Here is a 19,891-nt window from a genome sequence, read left to right as displayed (position 1 = left end):
TATACTTGCTTGTTGTTAAATTTTTTTGGACTTATGTGATTGTTCATACTGCCTCTCAACAATGTTTCCCCTTTATTTGTTGTGTTTTCCCACAGGTCTCCAATTTGAAAATCAAAATGGCACTGTTTATCTGCACTCTTCCATCATGTCGCCAGGCTTGTCCTCCTTCATTTTGGCAGGAACAGACTGGCTACTGTAGGCTGCAATATAATATTACAGTGACTACCAAGGCTGAGAGAAATCGCCAAGCAAGTGCCAACTCCAAAAAGAAAAACAAAAGCCCAGAAGATGTTAAAACATTTTTCAAGTCTATGAACTGCTTCAACATTCAGGAAGATATTGTAAAGACATGTAAATAGCACAGACTAAACCGGATAATATATACGCTCCCTTTCCATCCATCAAGACATTTAGACCAAATATATAGTGCTGGTTCGGATAGATTTATTTTTTGTCCATTTCCGTTCTCTCAGCTCCAGCATGCATTAGATGTCTTTAGGTTGCTTTCACAGGAGGTCTTAAAGAGAATGAATCACAGTGCTCATGGAGGAATGTCACCCGTGAAGAGCTTGTCTGGTTCAAGAAGGATACGAGTGACATGCCTGAGGAATACCGCCATATTGTGTTCTCATGGGTTTTGTAACACCACCAGAACTCAACATCATATGAATCACATGAATGATTTTGGCTTTTTTAATAAGTTTTAGTTCTTACCATCCTGCTCAGTTTACTCAAGAAAGAAAGAAACATGCCGATGAATTTTTGTGCATGCTAAATTTAGTTTATTTTTTTCAAAAGTGCCTACTAATACTTGGCCACTTCATCCTGCATTAACCAAGTGTTAAAATGTTTAAAAGATATGGATTAAATCGTCTACCACCTATAGTATAAATTTATATAATAGCCAGTACACAGGGGATCTGTATAATTAGGGTAATGGTAACAATTTGCTGTAGCAATAACCCTCCCCCACAGTATGAAGTGTACAAGTTAATTTTTGATATCCTGATACAATTTGAGGTCCTCTCATCCCAATATTTTGTTTTAATATTTGCCTCTTTCCCTCGTCTGTGTTGTTCATTGTAGGAATTGTTATGCATGCTTTATCATACTTTTCTTTCCTTTTTATTTTTCTTCCTGAATGTTTTTGGAATTTCGTTTGCGAATGTTTGAGTGTTTGTGTACACAGTGTGTGCCCGTTTTGTTTTTGATGCTCTTTATTCACGATCTCATGATTATTCTGCCCACTGAGCTAGTGCAGTTTTGCCTGATGTACAAAGACAAAAAAACTGATGTATATTTTCCATGTTATGAAATCTGTCACCTGTAGTGAGTTCTTCTAAAACATGACTTTTTTTGCAATATTTATCTGTGTATTTAATTCAGACTTGGTTTAGTTTAGGGCACAACCGAAAACATGAAGAAACCTTCATTTTTAAAGATATTTCAGAATGGACTTTATTCTTGGATTACGTCTCCCAACATTTCAGACCAATCATAATGTGCTGCCACTTGGATAGATAATAACTATATTACCTGCATTATAATGTGCTGTCTCAGCAGGGTCACTCTTTCAGATCACATGTTGGTATACTAGTGCTTTCATCCACGAATGATTACTTTTGGGGAATAATTGGACTCATCACACAAACCAAAATCCATGATTTTCCTGTTTATTTACTATAAGTTTAGTGATTTAGTATTTCAAACTAATTCAAAGCGAGTTTCATCCATTGCCCACCTTTAAGAACATGAACACCATGGCATTTCTTTTGAGTTCTTTTTATGAGGCTGAGTGCACAAGATTTTTATTTAAATTTTATAAGAAACCCAAGAATTTGGTGCATGTATTTGAGTTTATAAAGGGTTTTCTGAAATGACGGGCTCAAAATGAGCGGTTCAAAGATGTGCATACAGGACGCAATCTTTCACTTTCATCGAGCTTCTGGCACTATTCTGTTTGGATACTTAACAACTTGTCTTGGCAGAATTGTTGGACTTTAGTTAAAAGTTTCCTGCCAATGATCACATTTTAAACACAGTTCACTTATTTTCTACTATCTTGACTTGGGTAAAGCAGTTTTTTGTGTCCATGTTTCCAATATGTCGCTAATGGTTTGAGATTTTTGCTGGAGAAATATGAGATAGTCTTTGACCTCCATTATTCTTTCCACTCTGGGCAATGTACTAGTAAAACTGGCAGCATAACATCCCCACAGCATGATGCTATCACCTCTATAAAGAACAGCTGGTACTGTGATATCTGTTTGAATGACTCCTTTACTCCTTCAAACCTACCTCTGATTATTGTGGCCAAACAACTCCATCTTTATCTCATCTAACCATCCTTCATCAAGAAGGCTTTTTTTTTTTTAAATCCATGTGTTTTGCTGCAAACTTTAGCAAAGCTAGTGGGTGCAAATTTTAAAAAGGCTTTATTCTCAGACTGACAGTTCATCGCAGATGTAAAATGTGCTTCACTGAGAAGAGACATTCCAAACTCATACAAATTTAAAGTCCTCTGTCTCACATCTTCTCTGAGCTTCTTGGACTTTCCCATTGTGCCCTATTTGGTTGAAACAAACATATTTGATTGATTAGTTGATTGATTTTTTTTGTGTAAGTGTTGGCATCATTAAACTACCAGCTTCAGTTAGTTATGGCTACAATAAGAAGAAGCTTCGACCTTTACCACTTTTGTCATTTTGGTATGTTTGTTACTATAGTATAAGTAATCTCATTGTGTCACATCATATCTTGACCGAATGTTAATTTCAGAAAGCTCACAATAAAGTAAAATTTGTGCACCTAATTCTTGGGGTTTTTGGCTTATATAGTATTCATTTTGTGTTCTGTCTTTAATTCTGCTTATAGAAAAGGGGCTGTTCCCCTGAAAACACTGAAACCCCAATAGTGCCTCAACATTAATCTTAGTGATGAGTATATGCTGATTTCGGACCAGAACTGTTAAAACAGGCCTGTTCTCTGGAGACCACCATCCCACGACTATGTTTAGGAGTTTTCCAAATGGGATTGTTTAATCAATTAATTTATAATTTATATTAATTTTATGCAACATTAAAAACTCCTAAGGTTATTAAAATGACCACTGTTTTTGCCCGTGGTAATATATATGTGTATATTTGTGCTGAAAACCACGAGTGGTGTATTAGAATTGTGTAGAAGAAAAAAAAAGACCGTCATGTGATTAACGAGTTTTTGTGAGCCGCTTGAACGCAGACCACCGCCCACTATGAGCCGCTTCATCATATCGCGAGAGGTACCGTCAGGGCACGGAGCTAACGTTGAGCAACATGGCGGAAGGTATGAGATTGATATTTTCTACTATTCCATACACACCGTTTTATTCTGCTGCACCATTTCAAATGTTGGATAGAAACAGATAATGATTTCACGGTTAAGTGTGTCCTGGATTTTCAGGGTTTGATAATACGAAACACCGCGACACTCTTCTTGTCACTCCTCTTGCAAAGTGAGCTTTTTCTGTCGCTAGCTCTCGATGATGTCGCTAGCTGAATTTTATTGCCATGAGTTAACACTGCGGAAAAACAAATATTTCCTTAGCAAAATTGCTTGATTGTTACGCAATTAAACCCACATGTTAAGTCATATATTTATCATATAATGTTGGTATTAATTTTTGGCTAAATGTCAACGTCATACTTGATATCAAACTGTCTAACGATTTCAAATTTAGCTAAAGTTAAGCAACAGTTAAAGCTTTAACGGTCTATCTTTTGTTGTGTCGGTGGAAAGGCTTATTTTACCTACACGACTTGTCATTAGTTTTGTTCAAGGCAGAGAACTTGTCAGGAAAATGTAGGTGTAAGTGTCACTCCCTGTCAGGTATCCTCTGCACCACCTGGCAGAAGTGCCATGTTTGAGGGCAACACCTATATTAAGCCTGGACTCCTTAAGGGAAATCTACTTACCAACCTGAATCCAGGGAACAAACACTCCAGTCTGTGGTGTTAAAGCTGCTCAGCAGCCCTGTACATCGTTTTTTTAAAGTTAAATGATCATTAGGTCATTCCCCTTCATGACTTAGAGCTAAATGAAGAAGATAAATGATCGATTCATATCATCCCTTGCAAAGCCTGTATTCCAATGTTGGTGGCAAACCAACATTTAGTGTGGGGTTATTGCACAACAATACTGCAAGAGATCATGGTCACAAGTCCTGACTAAACAGCAAATATTTGATGCAAGCTAGTAAATCTTTAGTTTTTATAGTGTATTGTATTAGAATGAACTTCTTTAAATGCTTTAGCCAGATGGATTGCTCATGGCATCTGGACTGATTTAATACATTATGAGTTTGCCCACTGGCCGATCAGATGGTCCTAAGCTGCTGCCACAGCCACCCTTCCTGTGTCGAGCTGATCATGTGGGTTTCAGAAACACCCCCTTTTTTTTCTCATGACCAGCAACTCTGTCAGTGACAGTTTACGATAGAGTTGACAGTAACATGCTGCCTCAGCATTCTTGGTTCACTAAAAATTTTACTGACTTAAAGGAAGGAAATGGCCTGAATGAAACTCTGTGGACTGTTGGCCAAGACAGGAATCAGTGTTGTGACATAAGGATTTGTGGAAAGTGGATTTAATTTGGAGGATCGGATAAGGCTGTGGCCAAATAAATTACATTTTGCTATAGCCAAAGTGGTCGTTGTCCAGGGTTTGCTGAGACGCTGCAAACTCTGTGTAACTTGGCTTCATAGGAAAAAGTTCAAGGCTACTAATAAAAAATAACCATTACTTAAGTCTCAAAACCACCACTAAAGTGGAAGTCCAGCAAAATGCCAATGTGAAATTCTTCTGTCCAGTCTTATTATCATAAACTATGTTATCTTTAAATAGCAGTGATGTTTTTGTGAAACCACATCTTGGAAAACAAAATAATTTAAACAATGAATCCAAATGAAAGCTCTAATATATTTTTGACAGTTGTCTTTTCTTTTTGGGGATACATTTGCCTTGTTCTGACTGGTGTTCCCAAATGGGTATTTCTAACCTACTTTCTGTGCTCCTTGTCTTGCTGAATTTCTGCCTCCTTTACCTTGATGTGGGACAGAGGAGGTGGCCAAGCTGCAGAAGCACCTGGCCCTGTTGAGGCAGGAGTATGTGAAGATGCAGCAGAAGCTGGCCGACACAGAGAGACGCTATGCTATGCTTGCTGCTCAAACTCCTGGCCAGGGCTCCTCCAGCCCCGCAACAGCAGAAACCTTCATTAGCCGTCTGCTGGACATTGTGTCCAACTTCTATCAGCAGGAACAGTACAGGTGAGGATCATGGTTGGAATGAATTTTGTTTAAAAGGTTCTCAGTCCAACCTTTTCTTCCCATGCTTTTAGAAAGTTATGCATTTGCTCTTTTTTGACACAGTCTGGCTGGACTGCATCATTGTTGTACTTGATGACTTTTTCTAATCCCAGTTTGAACTCTGGTTTTGTTGAGTGCTGTGAGCAGCAAATTCATGCTTGAGCATATTGTTGAATTTCATATTGTTAATTTTGGTTCAACATTACATTCGGGCTAGACTATTTTCATTCTCCACTGTTTTTCTAAGAGATGATTGTGTTGGTTTTTCAGTGATCTGAAAGTGAAGGTCGCAGGGGACCAGTTTTGTGCCCACAAGTTTGTGCTGGCTGCCCGCAGTGATGCCTGGAGTCTGGCTAACATGGCCTCCACCTCTGAACTGGACCTAACCGGTGAGCAACACTGGTGTGCTTAAGCTTCAGCCTAACCCCTGAATTCCTCCGGATGTGGTGCATTTCACTCCAGCAGCACTGCGACCGCTGTGCTGGGCAGTGTTTGCAATTACACTGTAAATAAGCCACATCGGTCTGTGCGGACTAGATGAGCCATATAGCAAGTCAGACATGGGAACTCCTTAGAGAATCCAGTAGACACCATGTGCAGACTCCTGAAACTGTATCTCACCACTGCTTAAATATAATCAATCATAAGACAAAGGGAGCTTAAATAGAAGCAATGAGGCTTTGGAATGAACTGAATGTGTTAATTATGTGTTAATTAAGTGCACTGACTGACAGTCCCCTCTGTCAGTCAGTGCACTTCTTGGTTAATAAATGATGACACAATATTTATTTTGGGATGTCAAAGTTCAATGACACATACAGTTTCGCTCAGGGGAGCTTTGACTCTCAAGGTTGCTTCATTTCTTTTCTTCTTTTTTTTTCATGCAAATGTGAGCTAATGACAGAAGAAAGTACCTCAATGTTTTGGTATTTTTTTTCTGAATAACTTTGTGGAATTTGGCTTTATGATTTCACTCGTTCTCAGATTGCAAACCTGAGGTTGCCATGGCAATGCTTCGCTGGGCCTACACAGATGAGTTGGAACTTAGTGAGAATGACGCCTTTCTTATTGAGTTGATGAAGCTCGCCAACCGCTTCCAGCTTCAACTGCTCAGAGAGAGGTTGGAACACGTCCCATAAATTGAGTTTCAGCTTATGTCTTAGATTATTGTTTATAGGTGCTATCTGTTTTGGCTCTTTAAGTGCGGCCTTTATTTCTTCATCCTGTTAGCCCGATTCTGTTCCTGAAAACATGTCTGCCCCTCTGCCGGAACAGGTGTGAAAAGGGCGTCATGTCATCGGTGAATGTCAGGAACTGCATTCGCTTCTACCAGACAGCTGAAGAGCTGAATGCCACCACACTAATGAACTACTGTGGAGAGATCATAGCCAGCCACTGGGTGGGTACCTTAAGACATGTTTGTGCACGCACACATGAGACAGAGCAACAATAGTAGTTTGGCTTATTGTGAGATTATATTATTACGACTTTTTTTTTTCTCTCCAAGGCACACCATCCCAACAGTTTATCAGTGGAATTTGTGACTTTTCATTGCAACAATTTATTTTCATTATTATTAATTTTATTTAATTTTGGACAGATGTTTAAAATGTTTTAAAAAAATAAACAAACAAAAAAACCCATCATTTTTACATTTGAAAAGCTTAAAAAGGCTTACATTTAGATCTGCTGTTTTTCAAAGTTGGAAAAGTGCTTGAATTTTGGTGACAGTGCTTGAAAACTTTAATTGCACCGCTAACGAGTTACATAGTGATAAATCGCTATCTGAATAATTATCGAGTCCAGCCGTTTTGTCCCAATCAACACAGCCACATCCGTGTCAGCGACCGGCAGGGTAAATACAGCCAATGGAGAAGCAACAGGCATTGCATGTCTGCCATCCTCTGCATTGATTGCTTAAGTAGATAAAGGTCACTTGCATGATCTCAAGTTACTGATAGTTTGATCTTCACAGAGTACCCATTGGTTACCTAATGCTGTCTACAAAGGTTCAAGGTGGCTGTTTTTTTTGTTTTTTTTTATATATAACTTGGGTCAGCTGAAACTGTTCATTTAGACTTTTAAGGCCTCAGTATGCTTCTCCGTCGCAATCCGCCAATGCGTCTCCTTAGTCCGTCCTTTCGAAGTTCTCCGTCGGCCTGTCGGATACGCAAGGCAATTCACCTCCCGATCAGTAGGCGTCGCTAAAGACCCAATCTTGCAACGTCTATCATGAAAGTTGTTGATTGATTGTTTACCTTTCGGCTCCGTTCCACTCTTCACAGTGAACGATGGCGACCGAGAGAGAAAGACTGTTGTTGGAGTTAAAGCTTGTTGAAAATGAATTACAAATAATTTTGTTAAAAAAATGGAGAAGGGAACGAGAGTGTGGCGGTGTTGTTGTTGTGAGAGGAGGGTACTAACTAACCGGAAAAGTGATTCCGATGTTGTAAAATTAGCCGACCAATCACAACCCTTGCGGTCTCCGTCGCCTCGACGGATAGATAGAAATTTTGGCCGACGCACGCAAGCTACGGAGAGCGTCTCCGGGAGGGTCTCCGTTAAAATTTTCAGTATCACCGTGGTGAGGTGCTACAAAATCTTGAGTGCTTGAATTTGTGAAGGTTGTAAGAGCCCTGTTTTTCTACATGGACCCTTAATATGTTCCTCTTTGTCTGTTTTCTCTCAGGATGATCTCAGGAAAGAGGATTTCAGCACCATGAGTGCCCAACTTCTGTACAACATGATCAAATCTAAAACGGAGTATCCTCTCCATAAAGCCATTAAAGTTGAGCGTGAGGATGTGGTGTTCTTGTATCTCATTGAGATGGACTCGCAGGTCAGTTTGTGGGTTTTTCATGTTACAGTATTGTAAAATAAAGGTGCCCCTCTCTGCTAAAAGCAAGTTTTTACCATCTCTTGTCAGTTACCCGGCAAGCTAAACGAATTGGACAACAATGGTGACCTGGCACTAGACCTGGCGCTCTCCCGTAAATTGGAAAGTATCGCCACTACTCTGGTTAACTCCAAGGCTGATGTGGACAAGGTGGACCAGAGTGGCTGGAGCCTCCTACACAAGGCCATCCAAAGAGGTGAGGGGGAGTAATTGTTTTTTTCTCTCATTTGTGTTTATTTTTTCTAAAAAAAAATTCTTCGTTATACATTGAGGTGATAACTGAAAAATATACCTATTGTATTGCTCGACAGGTTTTCAAAGCTTTGCCTCATATAGACTTTGTTACTGAAGAAAGTCTTTATTCATGACACTTATTGTTTCTTCTCTCCTCTAGGTGATGAATTTGCTGCCATCTTCCTCATTCGCCACTCCGCTCAGGTGAATGCAGCCACAGTGGGGGCGGTGGAAACCCCACTTCACTTAGTCTGTTCTTTCAGCCCCAAAAAACACTCTGTGGAGGTGATGAGCGGCATGGCACGGATCGCTGAGGCTCTGCTCAAAGCTGGAGCCAATCCTAACATGCAAAACAGTAAGGGCAGGTAAGTCACATGACTGCTGGTTTATGTACTTTATTGGATTGCAGAGATGGTTAACTACTGTGCAAAGTATGATGATGTTTCAGTTTTGTCTTTTGTCGTTTTTAGAACTCCGTTGCATGAAGCTGTGGCATCAGGGAATGACGCAGTTTTCAACCAGCTACTACAGTGCAAACAGTGAGCTACTTTCTAGCTTTAAATGGAATCAGTAATTTAGTTTTCGCCATACATTGTAGCAGTGCGCATGGTGTTCAATTGATTGAAATCATAAGATCACTTTCACCAGCTTATTGAATAGAATATGACTGTTTGAAAGACCGATGATTTTGGAAATCATGTGACACTGGTCATGTATTAACATCATTTAATAGTCCTGCATGTAACCTGGAACAATCTGTCCATCTTGTTAGGCTTGATCTGGAACTCAAGGACCACGAGGGCAGCACAGCTCTGTGGCTAGCACTTCAGTATATCACCATGTCCTCAGACCCCTCAGTAAATCCGTTTGAGGATGATGCACCGGTAGTGAATGGCACTTCGTTTGATGAGAATGGTTTTGCAGCCCTGCTTATCAAGAGAGGAAGCAACCCCGATGCACCTGACACTACTACAGGTGCTTTTTAAGGAGCCTTTCTTTATTGATATGTCAAAAAGGAGTGGTGATTTTATCTTATAAACATTTATATCTTCATCTTTCTTCTTCGTACACCTTACAGGAAACTGCCTCATGCAAAGAGCAGCTCGGGCAGGCAGAGAGGCAGCTGCTCTTTTCTTAGCCACGCATGGGGCAAAGGTTAACCATGTTAACCAATGGGTGCGTATGACCATTGGATACATATAATACATATGATATCAAAAAACAGTGCTAAGTTTTAGATTGCAAGATGCAGATGGTATTTGTTTCCTCGTGTTTCAATTATGGCCTTTATTACAGAATCTCCAGGGCAAAAATGATGCTTTAACATTTCCCATGAGTCAGAATATGCCTCCCTGTGAAATATTAAAACATCATAATTGACTTTTATAATACTCCCAAGTTGATGCATTTGGTACCAAACAAATAATCTAAATAGATAAAAGAAGAAAATACTATTTAAAGTTCTCTTAATTTTGCTATTTATTTATTTATTTTTTAAGCTCTTTTAATGCGTACTTTTTAATGTAATGCGTACCAGTTCATTAATATGCGGTCTGAACTTCTACATGGGAAGATGTTTTTTAAAAAGTAACTGAATAATATGCATTTTAGCCATAACAGGTTGATTAAATATGTCTGCGTTGCTAAAGTACTTCTGCATCCCTTTACCTGCCGACAGGGTGAGAGCCCTCTTCATACAGCAGGTCGCTGTGGCCTGGCCAACCTGACAGCTGAGCTGCTCCAACAAGGGGCCAACCCCAACATGCAGACCCAGAAGGGACTGCCTGATGACACCACTGGGGTGGCTATGCAAACTCCCCTCCACATGGCCATTGCTCACAATCACCCAGATGTGGTGTCTGTCATCCTGGAGCAAAAAGGTCCGCATATATATTGGAAGTCTAATTAAACTGCTAACATGACACTTGTGTTAAATGATCTCTACTTTACCTCACTGTGCAGATTTTAATTTATTTTTTTGTACCTAAATGTACTGAAAATGATCCTCTTATTTCCTTCCTGGTGGTTTGCAGCCAACGCACTTCATGCTACCAACAACTTGCAGATTATTCCAGACTTCAGTCTCAAAGACTCCATGGACCAGACAGTCCTGGGCCTGGCCCTCTGGACAGGTAGACAGCAATTCACAAAGACATAAGATTGTAACGCAAGCGTCTCTGGATTAACAAAAAGGTATTTGGTATAAATGATAGTTGTTTATATATGGTTTTAATCCATTTCAGGTATGCACACCATAGCAGCTCAGCTGTTGGGCTCAGGCGCATCTATCAATGACACTATGTCCAATGGACAAACTCTGCTTCACATGGCCATCCAAAGACAGGACAGCAAGAGTGCCCTCTTTCTTCTAGAACATCAGGCAGACATCAATGTCAGGTAATGGCAAGAAAATATTCAAACTGTAATGCATTTAAGTATCTACATACATACGTGTATGTTTTAAGAAATTCCTTTAAGCTTTAAAAGTCTTTTTTTTTAAAAAAGGCTTCTTAATGGCTCTGACAGTTGTCTCAAATTAGTTTTTTTCCCCACTTCCTCCGTTTTCCAGAAACATATTATTATTATTATTATTACTTTTGTAGTTATATTAATGTTGTTTTATTGATTTTTTTATTTTTTTATTTTTTATTTTTTTATTTTTTATTTTTTTCCCTTCCTCCTTCTATAATGCTTGCTTGTCACAGATTCCTTCATTCAGCTGTTTGTTGTAGATGCAGCGTATAAGTGAAGTACATCTCACAGGCAACTCGACCATTCAGAGAATTTTAGGGAGGAGAGCCTCATGGAAACTGCATAGGATAATTATTTGTTTTCTAAAGGGCGGATTATACTTCTGCGTCTATCGTCTTGACGTGTTGCTTTGCTCTGGTCGCGAACCACTTTTCATGTTATGGTTCTGCAACCTCGGTCTGGGGACGCACAGCAGTGCAACTCGCGAGAATTTCGGTGGGCGGTGACGAGAATTTCGGCGGCGCCGGCAGAAGTGTTTATCTTTCAAAAAAAAAAAGTGTATGCAAGATATGGATCTGGAGTTGCTCGACATTGAAGAAGAACAGCTTCTTTTATTGGAGTTGGCGAAAATGCGAAGGAGGAAGCCACACAGACAACCGGAAAAGCACACCGAGGACCAATCACAGCCGCTTTTGTCTGCGCACTTCCGTTGGTCTCTGCAACCGTCTGACGCGTTGTCAGGATTTTTTTGAGGTGCGCGACGACGGTTGCAGAGCCTCTGCGCGGGGGGGCGTGGTCGCGCACAGAGCAGATCTGACGGTTGCAGAGCCTCTGCAACCGTCAGCATCAAAAAGTATAAATTGGCCTTAAGTGTGGCACATGTACAGCTTCAGTGTACATCAGTCACAGTTAAAGTTTATGAACAACAGGAGAGTGTAAGAAATTGATCTTTCTAGATTCCTATACAGTTCTGTATTATTTAGGTTGTATTTTTTTTTTTTCTACTACCAGAACGCAAGAGGGACAAACAGCACTACAGCTGGCCATCAGTAACCAGCTGCCACTGGTGGTGGATGCTATTTGTACAAGAGGGGCTGATATGTCTGTGATTGATGACAAAGGGGACCCTCCATTGTGGCTGGCCCTTGAGAATGGCCTAGAAGATATTGCATCTACGCTGGTAAGACAAATGCAAACTGTATGAGGAACTCGTGGGATATTAACATTTTCTAAATTGTTATTTAACAACTAGCACAGAGGAATTTTGCAGTATGCCCCATACACTGCTCTCTTAAGACCCAAGACTCTAAAGACTTGAGAGAGCTACATCCTCTGTGGGTTGTGGAACAAGCTTATTTGCAATCGTAAAACTGGAGAAGAGGCACAGATGGGCAAAAGATGTGAATGGGAATGAATTTATCGATATCATTAAATTCCAATTCTTCTTCAAAAGTTATTTGATAAAGTTAGTAAGATAATTGTATTGGTTCTAGAGGAGCAGCTAATCACATGACTCTTCCATCTCTAATCCAAAATATCAGAATCATAAAAGGGATTTTAAAAAAACAAAAAAAAAACTTTTGGTCAAAGCAGCCTTAGTATGTATGTTTCTAAAGATTTCAGGTTTGGAAAATCTGCTATTTTTTTGCATTTTGACTGTTTATTTTTCTGTTTTGTTCCTGCTTAGGTCCGGCATGGCTGTGATGCGACTTGTTGGAGCACAGGGCCCTCTGGCTGCCTGCAGACTCTCCTGCATAGAGCTGTGGATGAAAATAATGAAGTCACTGCTTGCTTCCTCATCCGCAGGTCTGCCAATTCACCTTACACGGGTCCACATATTTACATAAACTATTAATCTTTTGTATTCAAACAAGCTAATCTTTGTTTTCTGATTCCAGTTTTCATGTTTAACAATGAAAATGATGTCATAGTAAACATAATATGCCCATAACAAAAAAAGTCTCATGGCCATTTTTAGGTTCCTGATTTTGACTTGGATTACCACACCTTTTGTAAAACTTAAAGTGGTAAAATGGACATGGCTATCTGTCATAACTGTCTGCTTTACCTGTGTACAGTGGTTGTGATGTAAATAGCTCCAGGCGGCCTGGCCCTAATGGGGAAGGAGATGAAGAAGCCCGAGACGGACAAACACCCCTCCATCTGGCAAGCAGTTGGGGACTGGAGGAGGTGGTGCAGTGCCTTCTAGAGTTTGGAGCGAATGTTAATGCACAGGTTAGTCCAATCGAGTGGTCTGATATTTCTGTTTTTGTTAATGAAGCATTCTGTTAGTAAGTATGGCGTTTTCACATAGGTCATCTTTTAATCTGAATTTGTTGTTTTTGATGTCAGGATGCAGAGGGCAGAGCTCCGATCCATGCTGCCATTAGCAACGGGCACAACATCATTATACAGCTCCTCATTTCCCATCCAGACATTCGACTCAACATTCGCGACCGCCAAGGAATGACTCCATTTGCATGTGCCATGACACACAAAAACAATAAGGCAGCAGAAGCTATCCTCAAGAGGGAGCCAGGGGCTGCTGAACAGGTAGTACTGCAATAAATGCACAGTGCTCATCAAAGATTTAAGAGTTCTCAGTGTCGACGTCTTCTGACTCAGATTTTTGTTTCTATTTAGGTGGACAACAAAGGGCGGAATTTCCTCCATGTGGCTGTTCAAAACTCAGACATTGAAAGTGTCCTGTTCCTCATCAGTGTTCAAGCTAATGTCAACTCCAGGGTTCAGGATGCAGCCAAACTCACCCCTCTCCACCTGGCTGTGCAGGCTGGTTCTGAGATTATTGTCCGCAACCTGGTAGAAACCTATCATTTTCTCAACACTTCTGCATTGCCATTACTCAAAGGCTGGTTCAATTTGAATGTTTTTCTTCTGCATTATTCCGCTTCCAGTTGCTGGCTGGAGCCAAAGTAAATGAGCTGACCAAACACAGACAGACGGCGCTACATTTGGCTGCCCAGCAGGACCTGGCCACCATTTGTTCTGTGTTGCTGGAGAACAGCATAGATTTTGCTGCGGAAGATGAGAACGGCAATAACGGTACGTTGCATTCTTCATTATTTTGTTTCTTTTTTTAAATGTCAAAAGTTTTAAAGTGAGTAATATTTAGGGCCGCATAGTGACAGAAATGCACTATTCCTATTTTAATATAACAATAACAAGCAATATATATCCAAAAATACTACAGTTCGCCCTGGTTTCTTTGTTTGCCATGTGCATGGGTAAAAACTGATTAAAGTCTGTATTTTCCTACCATTCTAGTTCTCTATTTCTGTAAGTGGATGAGCAGGTAGGGGACATTAGGTCAGTTTCAGTCTGCATTTTATGCCGCAAGATGTCATTATGTCTTACACACTGGACTTTGATCGTGCCAACATATCCATAGAAAGTGTTGAACATAATAAAAGACAGATAATGAAAAAGATAAGCACTTAACACCATGGCTCAGCATTTCTGTCTTACAACTGCAGAGTGGAAATGACAGTGTTGCTTAAACCCTCATCGACACAGCCTGGGCTTCATATGCGACAAACCTAAAAATAAATCCCATCGGCAAGCAAGGCGAGAACTGTTCCCCAGAACATGTCTGGTTTTCACGTGTGAAAATGGTTGTAATCGAGCCACCGAGTTTGGTGCTTGAACGTAGTCGAGTGTAAACAGCTGCACCAAGAAGAGCTATGGAAATTAAGCAGGGATGATTTGCATACTCACTCACAAAAAAAGGCAAAGGTGTGGAGTTTAAGTTCAGTCCTCAAGCATTATGAGGCCAGTTTCTTTTTGTGTGGGATTACTGATGTCTTGCATGACATGATGTGAGATATTTACAGTAATGATTACAGTGGGGTCCAATGAGATGTTTTTGGAATTTTGTGGAAAAATATCGTTGTTTATCTTTAAAAAGAATCAAGACTCCACTCTCTGTTATATCGTTGTTTTATTCCCTGTTGACTGCAACACTACATGTTATGATCTTTGTGTTTATCTCTTGTTTCTTCCAGCTCTGCATCTGGCTGTGATGCAGGGCCGCCTTAATAATGTCAGAGCCCTTCTCACAGAGTCAAACATTGATGCAGAGGCCTTCAATCTCAGGTTTTCTGTTTCTTTGAAATGTTCAATTGAGATTCGCATTTAAACAAGTGGAAATGCAACATTGACAATCTACAATTAAGAAAGCATACAGTTTTAAAACATAAGATTTTTTCCTCTAAAAGTTTTAATGTGCTGTTTTCTTGTGAGATACTTGAGTATCGTACTTCATCGCTTTATTCTTTCTGTTCAGGGGTCAGTCACCAATGCATGTACTAGGCCATTATGGCAAAGAGAACGCTGCTGCCATTTTTGAGTTGTTTCTGGAGTGCATGCCTGAATACCCCCTGGACAAACCAGATAATGAAGGGAACACAGGTACCTGCTTTATCATTCCTGTAGTCATGCGAATACCATAAGGAGAGGTTCTTTTTTTTTTTTTTTAACCTAGACCTTATTTCTGGCATAAAATACGTTCATCTACTCACCGATAACAGTTTGGTGAAAGTCCTTAGACGCTATTTAGATCCGCGTATATTCCGATATAGGGGCATCGGCCGATGCCCCCGTTCACTCCCGTTATATGGATATATGCAGATTCATATAGTAGATGAACGTATTTTATGCCAGAAATAAGGTCCAGGTTTAAAAAAAAAAAAAAAAAAAAAAAAAAAACTGAACTTCTCCTTTAATACTAATCTTCCACTGTAATGACCGTGCCTCCGACCCTTTGTTTTTTTGCAGTTCTGCTCCTGGCTTACATGAAAGGAAATGCAAACCTGTGCCGTGCCATTGTGAGGGCTGGGGCTCGACTCGGCGTCACTAACAATCAGGGCATCAACATTTTCAACTACCAAGTTGCAACCAAACAGTTGCTCTTCCGCCTTTTAGGTCAGTTTTTACGCAACCTTATTAATTAGGCTTATGACAGCGGAAGACTGTCAACTGTGAAATGATGTAACTGACCCTTATGGTGATCTCTATGAAAATATATATATATATTTTTTTTAAAGATATGCTGTCCAAAGAGCCCCCTTGGTGTGATGGGTCTAACTGCTATGAATGTGTTGCAAAGTTTGGCGTAACAACGCGGAAACATCACTGGTTAGTAGATGGTCTTTTTCATATATACACTGCCTTTTTTTCCCCCTTTAATGGCCAGGTAGTGTATATAGAGTATTTGCTACGAATAACTATTTCATTTAATTTTGTGTCCAACTATAATTACTCTAATTCACTTCTTTACTGTTGACTGCAGCCGCCATTGTGGGCGCCTGTTGTGCCACAAGTGCTCTATAAAGGAGATACCCATCATCAAGTTTGACCTGAACAAACCGGTGAGAGTGTGTGACATCTGCTTTGATGTACTAACTCTGGGCGGGGTGTCTTAACGCTGTGGCCAGGATCTCTTCCGACCTCTGGCTCTGGCCATGCCTGCCCCAACTTGCCACAGCTATTCAGGAGCACCAGGAGAAGGGACGTCAGAAGCAGGACATACAAAGGACCATCACCTTTATACTATTCCAGTCTATAAAAAAGCCTATTAATCTTCTAGAGGGACATTTCAAATAGAAAGTGAAACATTGTCTTTTTGTTTGTTTCGATCAGGATGTAAGCAGCTCTGCGGCGTGGTGACAGCTGTGCTTCTTAATTTTCTAAGATCAGTGATGTTTGTGCTGATTATCTCCGATTATCACAGACGGGTAGCTATTGTAATGACATTTCAATTCAGTGATATTATCTGTTGAGGGGGTTTGCCTTTTTTGTGTTGGATTATCACCATCGGCAGGATTCATGCCGATCGTCCCAAAGACAAAAATTCAGTGCTACATAATGCATCTTTACAATTTTGTAAAAGCTGAGGCTGCCGTCAACGACTAAATGGAACTGAAAGATGCCCCTTGATCAATAGATTTACAAGGATTCAATAATCCATATGTCATCTGTGATCTCTCATCGTTCACCCTGTTTTTTTTTTTTAGTTTCTGAATAAAATGTCTAATGATAGAATGAGCAAATTTCCAAATGAGATCTATTCAATGATATCAACAGTTTAAATATGGCACAGCTGGACAAAGATGAAATGTGGCCAACTCTCTGCAGTAAGTATGTGATATGACAGTGACAGGTTTTTGCTTGATTAAATGGAAAAGCTGACTTTTTTTTTAAAAAAGTTGAGGAACCTGAGAGCCTGTTTTATCACGAGGGCTATGAATTTGGTCCACAACACTAAATATTTTCAGCAGTCCTCCTCAGTTGCCTACTATGCATGTCATTTATTTTGTAGCGTTTGTGTCATGGTTATAATTATTGATCATATTTTGGAATCTGTCACCAAATTCTAACATTCCATTTTTGACATGCCGTGAGGTTCTTGTCGGTAGCTCTGATCATTGTCCCCACGATGTTGCCTCGTGTTAATATTTTGTCTTGCCTCATCACGTTTAGCGCTTCTTGATTTCTAAGCCTAACAGGTGCACTTTATCAAGATCACATGACATTTTTGATCACTGGGGAGAAGTGGAGGGATGGCCAAGCAGTGGGGCCTCTTTAAGTATTGTTAAATTGTACAGATAAATGTGTGATATTTTTGACCACTACAACTGTTTTGTACTTAAATGCAGTTTGTGCTTGTCCTTGTGACAAACCTAAATCTTGCCTCTGTTAATCTTTTATGCACATTGTTTAATCTTTTATGCACATTGTATTGTATCTGTATGCTCAGATATCTAGTCTGTCTCTTCCTGGTGTATTCTTTTAGGGAAAGGGAGGACAACTTTACATAAAGGTCATCAAAAACCAATGCATTGAGATCTATCTTCATTCACTCTTTTTGTGGGAATAGTTCACAGCGATGACTTATCAACACAAGCGTAATTGTTTTCTTTAGTTTTGTGCTGATTTAAAAAAAAAAAAAAAATAATAATAATAAATTGGTAATGAATCTGTGAATGTTCAGCATTTACCACAGACTAGTCCTCTCTGACAGAGCATGAGTCAGACTGTGGAGGGCAGCCATCGTATTTCTGCAGGTTGGGATCCTCCTCTGCTGTAGACGGATCTTGAACACAGACGCATCGAACATTATTGGACAATGGAGAGAAGAGCTTTCGAGGGACTCCTGTCCAGTCTCGTATTACTCCACCACTGAAGAGAGAGAAAACAAACCCCCAAAAAACAAGTCAGCTCTGTGGCTTTTTATGCATATTTATTTTGGACATTCACATACAAATGCTGTATAACTGACGATTGCATCACTATGCCCTAAAGTAATGTTGATGTGATTAGACCCAAACTGTTTCCTTACCTTTTAGAAGAACACCAAACTCTTCCACCCCTGCCAGCGCTCCACTCTGAGTTGCAGGCTGGAAAGCGAACCTTTTCAGCCTCAGACTGGACCTTAATCCGCTGGCCCTCAGCTAACAATGCTTGCACTTGCAATAGGGCCTCTGTGGGGTGTCCAGTCTTATCGTAGAACCGACCTATTACTGCCCCTGAAAATCAAGGTAAGCTTTTTTACAAATATAAGACGTCTGCTAACACAGGGATCAACTTAGCAATTATTAAACAGGGTACCTCATATTACAGACTATAATTCTAAAACTACAACTCTCGAGGATGTTTACATTTTAGAGGCATGTTCTGGAGATGTCCAGAACCTACTGTACAGAATCCTATCAAAAACCTAGGTCAGTTATCGATGAGGGCAATCCTAAACTCAACAGAGACTGACTGAGGAAATATTCTGTTTGATGGATGGCAAAAATCCAAACTATTACAGCTGCAAAATACATCTTCAAGATCTGAACTTCTAAATATTGTCAATTACACTTGTTTCCAACTGTGATTATTTCATTAAAATTACTTTTACTATTTTTCGCTTGAGTTTTGAAAGAAGTAATTGACATTACTGCCCATCCACCTCAACAAAACATGTCCTTTTCTGTACAAAACGAAGTATTCTAACACATTGCATGTGTTTTGTTTTTTTTTACTTTGTATTTCTTAAATTTTGAAACAGTACTTCTTCACTGAGTGACCATGGTTATCATTCTGATTACTTTTATTGCAGACAGAAGTAGTAACTATTTCTTTAAAAATCCGTCAGCTAGTGGTCCTTCAAAACACAGAGAAGGTCTTGGAAGAATCTGTCTAGTGCAAAAAAAAAAAAAAGATTTAGTAGAGAAAATTACCCACCAACAGTTTGGTACTCTCTCTGATAGAAGGCCAGCCAGTCATAAAGGGCCACCACTTGCAGGGGGGACAGACTGGTCACATCATCTGTCAGGCCAGTCTCTGTGAAGTCTCCAGTGATGAAGGCCAGTGAGGCATCTTTCCCTGAAAGTATAAACACATTTAAAGTTAACTGGGTGCATTTGCGTGTAAGTGTAAGTTTCTGACTTGTGTTTTCTAAATGTTTGGATCTGAAAATGTTTAACTTGTGTCCAACAATTAAAGGTGTAAAACGGTTTAATATTGAGAGCCCCTGAGTCAAACGCATTCTAGGAGAGGGTATCACCTGCCATAAAATGATAAGCACCACCGGGTCCATAATGCTTGTGTCCCTTGTGTACATCAAAAACCTGCCCCAGTATGGCCAGGTAAAGGCTCTTGCTGCCTTTCTCCCCGTTGTTCAGTGACAATTCACGCTGACTCAAGAGCAGCTCAGGGGGCCCCTGGACTGATTCCTTTCCTGATTTAACGGACCAGTCGTAAGGAATGAACAGCACTGCCAATGAAACCGAGAAAAACGCGACCAATGCATAGCTCATCATGTTGTTAAAAGCGTGTCTTATCTCTTATCCGCAATCCATTTACATCACCTCACAGTCTTTTTACCATATATGAATAGTGACAACGCAGGTGTTTTCCTGATATAGAGCACCACTGCGCATGCG

General features: G+C 40.1%; 2 protein-coding genes across 2 annotated transcripts; one reads left to right on the top strand and one right to left on the bottom strand.

Moving 5' to 3' along the window:
• The first annotated feature begins 3,250 nt into the window (after window positions 1–3,250).
• On the top strand, window positions 3,251–17,796 carry ankfy1 (ankyrin repeat and FYVE domain containing 1). Its single transcript, XM_075486427.1, has 25 exons — window positions 3,251–3,324; window positions 5,095–5,302; window positions 5,612–5,730; window positions 6,326–6,461; window positions 6,617–6,740; window positions 8,031–8,180; window positions 8,268–8,433; window positions 8,632–8,836; window positions 8,942–9,010; window positions 9,244–9,446; window positions 9,550–9,647; window positions 10,150–10,351; window positions 10,505–10,603; window positions 10,715–10,868; window positions 11,955–12,123; window positions 12,631–12,749; window positions 13,022–13,178; window positions 13,296–13,496; window positions 13,587–13,763; window positions 13,859–14,006; window positions 14,966–15,056; window positions 15,247–15,371; window positions 15,738–15,884; window positions 16,007–16,097; window positions 16,252–17,796. Exons 1-25 carry the CDS (start codon window positions 3,315–3,317, stop codon window positions 16,382–16,384), a joined length of 3,501 nt encoding a protein of 1,166 aa, XP_075342542.1. The 5' UTR covers window positions 3,251–3,314; the 3' UTR covers window positions 16,385–17,796.
• Window positions 8,465–19,873, bottom strand: cyb5d2 (cytochrome b5 domain containing 2). Its single transcript, XM_075486444.1, has 5 exons — window positions 19,513–19,873; window positions 19,191–19,331; window positions 18,301–18,487; window positions 17,960–18,140; window positions 8,465–8,811 (listed from the first exon to the last, which is right to left on the bottom strand). Exons 1-4 carry the CDS (start codon window positions 19,766–19,768, stop codon window positions 17,966–17,968), a joined length of 759 nt encoding a protein of 252 aa, XP_075342559.1. The 5' UTR covers window positions 19,769–19,873; the 3' UTR covers window positions 8,465–8,811; window positions 17,960–17,965.
• Window positions 19,874–19,891: the final 18 nt, after the last annotated feature.

This window comes from Odontesthes bonariensis, chromosome 16, assembly GCF_027942865.1.
Source record: "Odontesthes bonariensis isolate fOdoBon6 chromosome 16, fOdoBon6.hap1, whole genome shotgun sequence".
NCBI lineage: Eukaryota > Metazoa > Chordata > Actinopteri > Atheriniformes > Atherinopsidae > Odontesthes > Odontesthes bonariensis.
This window is presented reverse-complemented; position numbering and strand designations above follow the sequence as displayed.

Bases quoted from the DNA above. Each gene is read 5' to 3' on its own strand.
- ankfy1 (XM_075486427.1), top strand. The intron at 5,303-5,611 runs GTGAGGATCATG...TTGGTTTTTCAG, and splicing joins TATCAGCAGGAACAGTACAG to TGATCTGAAAGTGAAGGTCG. The intron at 8,181-8,267 runs GTCAGTTTGTGG...ATCTCTTGTCAG, and splicing joins TCATTGAGATGGACTCGCAG to TTACCCGGCAAGCTAAACGA.
- cyb5d2 (XM_075486444.1), bottom strand. From the start codon at position 19,768: ATGATGAGCTATGCATTGGTCGCGTTTTTCTCGGTTTCATTGGCAGTG. The intron at 19,332-19,512 runs GTGATACCCTCT...TTATACTTTCAG, and splicing joins TGCTTATCATTTTATGGCAG to GGAAAGATGCCTCACTGGCC. The intron at 18,488-19,190 runs GTGGGTAATTTT...CTTGATTTTCAG, and splicing joins GAGAGAGTACCAAACTGTTG to GGGCAGTAATAGGTCGGTTC.